Source organism: Bombus bifarius, unplaced genomic scaffold, assembly GCF_011952205.1.
Source record: "Bombus bifarius isolate JDL3187 unplaced genomic scaffold, Bbif_JDL3187 scf7180000009576_frag, whole genome shotgun sequence".
In the NCBI taxonomy this organism is placed as follows: Eukaryota; Metazoa; Arthropoda; class Insecta; order Hymenoptera; family Apidae; genus Bombus; species Bombus bifarius.
The window spans coordinates 6,718-13,186 of NW_022885206.1; the positions used below are offsets into that span (position 1 = coordinate 6,718).

Consider the following 6,469-nt stretch of genomic DNA (forward strand, 5'->3'; position numbering starts at 1 on the left):
GAGGTATCGAGTCGTCGAAGAGTAGAGTTGTGAGAATTGATAGAGTTGTTAGAGAGAGCGAGTGTGTGTGTGTTAGATTCGTTGTGACGAGAGTGGTCAAATAACTGTAAAGTTATTTGATATAGATACGAGTATTGCATTTAGTTTCCGGTAAACAAATATCGTTTCCTGTCCAATTTATATATGTATACTCAATTTAATATTAATAAGTTGCGAGTAATCGGGAAAAAATTTCTATCCTTATTTTCCGATATTACATTATTTTCACAGATTTCAATTCACTTATCCATTGATTGATATTAGGACAAATGAGGAACTTCGCATCTTATTAGATTAACAAATAAAATGTATTGTTCCTGATAAATGGTATGCAGAATAGTATTGGAAATAAAAGACTGGTTTATATTACAGTTCAAGTGACTGATAGTAGGAAAGCAGTGATGGAAAGTGAGGCAACGTTTTATAAAATTGAATCCCTAATTCTAGCATGTAGATAGTATTTTGAGTGTGGACGGAGGACAAAATTATGCCCTAGCCGGTCGATTTGCAACCATAAAGCGCGAACTCGATGAATACGAAACGTCTGGGAAGGCAAACAGAATCTTCCTAACATCTTGCCGCAGCTCGTTCGATGAACTTTGGAGGAGGATACTCGCGGTTCAAGAAGAGTTAGATGGGTTAGATGAGGGGAATATGCGCGTGTAGCTTCGTTATCGCAAGAGCATCGGGAGCTTGACATGCGGTTCCTAGGTCTCTTTGAGCAAATGTCAGCAACTACCCCGTCGACAACAGAAACAGGCGAGACATGCCGGAAACCAAAGCCGACCACCTTTCCAGAGGTCCGCGTGCCCCAATTCGACGGTGCCCTCGAGAACTGGACCTATTTCTACGACACGTTCTCATCCATAGTAGACTGTAACGAAAGTTTGACGAATGTCCGAAAGTTCCAGCATCTACGCTCATCTATAACTGGACGGGCCGCACAGAGTATCCAGTCATTAGAACTCACAGAGGCCAACTATCCCATCGCGCTTGACACTCTGAAGGATAAGTTCAATTGCCCCCTCCAAATCTGCATGCGCCATTGGAATTTGATGCGCAACTATCCGGAAATCAAAAAGGAAACTCCAGAATCCCTAGAGGATTTGTTGGAAACCATCAGCGTAAATCTAAAGGCGCTCGAACACCTAAAAGAGCCCGTCACATCAAATATAGCGATTATCGAATTGATCGCGTCGAAATTGCCCTCGTCCAGCCTGCGTAAATGGCAACGCACACTGCCCCGCCAACAGGTGCCATCCTATCAGCATCTGATAGACTTTCTCAAAACACGAGCGAACGGGACTCAATTCCTCTCTAAAGCGAAGGAATCAAAAGGGTCAATCCACAAACACCACAGTCAGCGAACAACCATACCGCATGGGCAAACCCTTGCTACAACCAGCAGAACGGTGGTGTGTCCGACCTGCAACGGACCTCACGAGATCAGACACTGTAAAATCTTCAAGGCCAAATCATCGACCAAACGTTTTCAGATCGTGAAGAAGGCATCGTTGTGTATAAATTGCCTAGGCAGAGGACATTCGCCGACACAGTGTACATCGGGTTCGTGTCGTATCTGCGGTCACCGACACCATACTTATCTACACCGCGAACAAACCCAGGTAGACTCACGGTCGTCGAGCGGCCGATCTTCGAGCGGTCGATCGTCGAGCGGTCGATCGGCAAGCGGTTGGTCGCCGAGCAGTCGGTCGTCGGACAGTCGCTCATCGCGCGGTCGGTCGTCGGGCAGTCGCGCACCGAGCGGTCGGTCGTCGGGTAGTCGTTCATCACACAAGCGAGCCTCCACCGAACAATCACCATCTGGATCATCGAAGTCGCGGTCGTCCCGCAAGTCGAGACGAACATCCGACACTTCACGGAAACATACATCTTCGGCTCCAAGAGGTACGAAAGAGCATGCCTCGTATGAGTCACGCTCAGCCCGGATCAAGAACACCACCCCAACCTCCTCGTCCAAGTCCCAACCGGGGCAAAACTGACTGTCCGAGACTACGACAGCAAGGGGGATCGGACTAACAAACACATCTCCCCACACCCCTCTGCATCATGATCTGTTGGCCACAGCACAGATCAAGGTTTTGAACAAACAGGCACAACCAATCCGAGCCCGAGCCTTACTCGACACTGGGACGAGCATGAACCTCATGACCCACAAGCTCGCGAATTCCCTCGGTATAAAACAAAGGAGATGTGCGATCCAGATCGGAGCCCTCGACAATTTGAGCACCACGGCAAAACGATACACCACGGCCACAATCACGTCGACGGACGGCAAGTATAAGAAAACATTGAGATTTCTTGTTATCCCAGCCATGTCGACTTTCATACCAAGCGAGCCCATCGACCCCTCGAGTCTGGGATTACCCAGAAATATTCAATTAGCCGATCCACAATTCCATTGCCCAGCCCCGATCGATGTCTTACTTAGTACCGGATCAACATTTGCGTCGCTGTGCATCGGGCAGGTCAATCTGGCGCAACCAGGCGAACCTGAACTGTGTCTACAAAAAACACGGTTCGGCTGGATAATCGGGGGGAGTCCAACGTCCCAAACCGCGATAAATACGTTCCACGCAACCACAACGGCTCTGCAAGAGGACCTCGCACGGTTTTGGGAGATCGACGAGGGACCGGCCACTACTCATCTTTCGGAATCTGAACGACTATGTGAAGAACATTTCCGAAACCATGTCCGACGAACCAAGGAAGGCAGATACATCGTTGCATTATCATTCAACGAAAAGATTTCCTCACTAGGGTCATCGAAGGCCGCTGCAATGAGCAGGCTCGCCTCTCTTCATCGTCGATTCCAACGCGACAAACAATATGAAACCGCGTATAGTGCTGTGATCCAAGAATATTTAGACTTGGGTCAATGACGAAGATCAACACGGATCACGCCACCGGCTACGGATATTATTTACCACATCACGGCGTGATCAAGGAATCGAGCGACACCACCAAGCTCCGGGTTGTGTTCGACGGCTCAGCATCAAGTACCACGGGAGTGTCTCTAAACGACGCCCTTCATACGGACCCGAAATTACAAGAAGACCTGAGAAACATCCTATTGAGATTCCGGTCATTTCAATATGTCCTTACCGGCGACATCGAGAAAATGTACCGTCAATTCATCCTACGTCCAGAAGATCGTCCTTATCAAAAGATTCTGTTGCGTACCGACAACGGAGAGATCGAAACATACCGACTCAACACCGTAACGTTCGGTCTATCCGCAGCCCCGTATCTGGCCATCCGATGTCTCAAACAGTTGGCAGAAGACGAGGGACCTTGATTTCCGAGAGCAGCGCAGATCCTGCGGCGAGACTTCTATGTCGACGATGCGTTGACCGGAGCCGATACGAAGGACGAAGCCTTATCAGTCAGGAATGATCTCACGAAATTACTTAAGCTAGCCGGTCTAAATATCCGCAAATGGGCATCAAACGATCGGGATCTGCTACGAGGGCTACCTGAAGAAGACACCAACCAGAAATTACATCTCGGTGAGTCATCCACTTTAAAAACACTCGGCGTCTTTTGGGATTCAGCCGACGATGCCATACTCTATTCGGTCAAGACGATCAGTGACACTTCCCGAGTCACAAAGCGATCAATCAGTTCAGTCATCGCACAAATCTATGATCCACTTGGATTGCTCGCGCCGGTAATCGTTCGAGCAAAAATGATTTTGCAACAAGTCTGGACATTGAAGGTAGATCGGGACGAATCCCTTCCGACAGACGTACACACAGAATGGATCAAATACCACACCCAATTGCCGTTGTTAAATGTGGTAAGGTTCCCTCGGAAGACCATCATTGAATCCGCAACGAAAATTGAGCTACGCGGATTCTGTGACGTTAGCGAAAGGGCATATGGGGCGTGCGTCTACGTGCGGACGACGGACCGAAAGAACAATATTTGGACTCGACTCCTCACGGCGCGGTCGAAGGTAGCGCCGCTCAAATCGCTTTCCATACCACGTCTCGAATTAAGCTCGAATTAACTTATTTTGACGTTCTTGATTTCGTCAATACGACAGGCCCTGGCGACCAAGATATCGCGGATAGTATACTGGACTGACTCCACCATCGTGCTCCATTGGATCAGGTCTTCGTCGCACACCTTGAAAACATTTGTGGCGAATCGAGTCGCTGAGATACAGACCAAGACCAATACCTCCGACTGGCGTCATGTGCCTACCGACGATAATCCAGCGGATCTCATCTCCCGAGGCCAGACGCCCACGGAATTCCTATGTCCGTCCATTTGGAAAAACGATCCAAGGTGGCTCCTGCAAAGCGAAAACTATTGGCCGGTCTGGAGCCCGACACCGGTAGTCGACCTCCCGGAGCAAAAGAAGACGATCTGTCTGAGGACGAATATTAGCGACAACACACTCCTCCATCGTTACTCGTCTTGGCCAAGACTAATAAGAATCGTCGCCCGGTGTCTTCGATGGAGACATAAGCAACACCTATCTGCCCATCTCACCACAGACGAACTGACTGCAGCGCACAACAGACTAATAAAAATATTACAATCCAGTCATTTCGCGCCTGAAATTCGGATCCTCCAGAAAAATCGAAGCGAGGATGTTGGAGGGAAACTACAGCCATTAAACCCCTTCCTCGACGAAGATGGGCTACTCCGGGTAAGAGGACGACTAACCAACTCCGCCATACCCTTCAGCCAAAAACACCCGATCATCCTACCGAAATCCCCGGTGACAGAGCTAATTATAGAGCAAGAGCACCGGAACAATCATCACACAGGGACACAAGCTACACTATACGCGGTGAGACTGCGCTATTGGCCGATCGACGGTCGTAGCCAGGTATGGCGCACTCTCAGAAGGTGCGTCCGATGCTGCAGAGCCAACCCTCCACCAGTGGAATACTTGATGGGTGATTTGCCAGAGGCGCGTATTACCGAATCGCGGCCGTTCACGAACGTCGGAATCGACTACTGCGGCCCATTCTACATCAAGGAGAGGAGGGACCGCAACCGACGTAAAATCAAGACGTACGCCGCCATATTCGTTTGTCTGGCGACAAAGGCGGTCCACGTAGAGTTAGTCAGCGACCTAACCACCGACGCCTTCTTGGCCGCGCTACGCCGTTTCATCTCGCGGCGAGGATACTGCGCAACGATCCTCACCGACAACGGCATCAATTTCGTCGGGGCTAATCGGGAGCTGCAAGAACTCCGGACCCTATTGCAGTCCGACGACCACCAGGATAGGGTACAGAATTTTCTCGCCGACCGACAAATACAATGGCGTTTTAATCCTCCGAACTCACCACATTTTGGCGGCTTATGGGATGCCGCGGTTAAAGCGTTCAAACGCCATCTCATCCGCGTGGTCGGCACGGAGCTCCTGACCTTTGAGCACCTCAACACCCTTGTGATCGAAATTGAAGCCATTCTCAATTCACGCCCACTGACTCCCATCTCATCCGATCCGAAAGATCCTCCTGTCCTCACTCCCGGACATTTTCTGATCGGTGACACACTAACCAGTTTACGGGAGCGTGATTTCAGGACAGTTCCATCAGGCCGGCTATCCAGTTGGCAGCGCATTCACCAGATTAAGCAGCACTGCTGGAGCAGATGGTATCGAGAATACCTAAATGAGCTAACCCGCCGCAACAAATGGGACAAGGGCAAACATAACATTCGTGAAGGCACCGTAGTAATCCTCAGGGAGGATAACGTACCCTCTATGCAGTGGCCTTTGGGCCGCGTAATCAAGATCCATCCAGGAGCCGACGGAATCATCCGGACCGCTACCGCGCAGGCGGCAACAAGCATCCTCGACTGCGACTTGCCCATCCACCCAGATCCAGACGAGGCCGAACGTCCACACGGAGCGAAGGAGGTCACCAACGACACACCTGACTCCACAGCCAGAATTTGATCGGTGCCCTCTCAACGGGGGGAGGATGTTACGCCGCCTAAAACATCTGCACGCCAGCCCGGGCGACCGGACAACAACCGACCTGCGTAACGTCACTTCGATCCTCAATAAACTTAAAGACCCACCATAACTTTCATTTCCCTGTATTGTTTCGCCCTGTGTCTTCAACCCGTTTGTCTTGAAGAATTTCTAAAGCTTAAAAATATTCTCGAGACACAGTCGGTTTTTAGAGAGGTCCTTGGGTTTATTAGTCGCACTTAAAACACGGAGAAAGCGGGTATGCACCCATTAGGAAAATCCGAATAGCCCTGTAATAAAACAAGCTAGGTTTTTCTCACGCTCACAGTCATCTATCCACCACGATGGTAGTTTCGATCGGTCGCGGAGAGACGCGATCGCGAGATATCACGTCAACGAGAGTTGTAAGTTCCCGTTACGATTAAATAATCGACGCCACGAACTGATCGATTCCCTTATTTCGAT

At 49.9% G+C, this 6,469-nt stretch overlaps 2 protein-coding genes across 2 annotated transcripts; both read left to right on the forward strand.

Annotated features, from left to right (window-relative positions):
• Positions 1-737: 737 nt before the first annotated feature.
• On the forward strand, positions 738-2,942 carry LOC117215410. Its single transcript, XM_033461794.1, has 2 exons — positions 738-1,605; positions 2,128-2,942. The coding sequence occupies exons 1-2, from the start codon at positions 738-740 to the stop codon at positions 2,940-2,942; spliced, it is 1,683 nt and encodes a 560-aa protein (XP_033317685.1).
• Positions 2,943-3,748: 806 nt separating this feature from the next.
• LOC117215411 lies at positions 3,749-5,986 on the forward strand. Its single transcript, XM_033461796.1, has 2 exons — positions 3,749-3,859; positions 4,109-5,986. Exons 1-2 carry the CDS (start codon positions 3,749-3,751, stop codon positions 5,984-5,986), a joined length of 1,989 nt encoding a protein of 662 aa, XP_033317687.1.
• Positions 5,987-6,469: the final 483 nt, after the last annotated feature.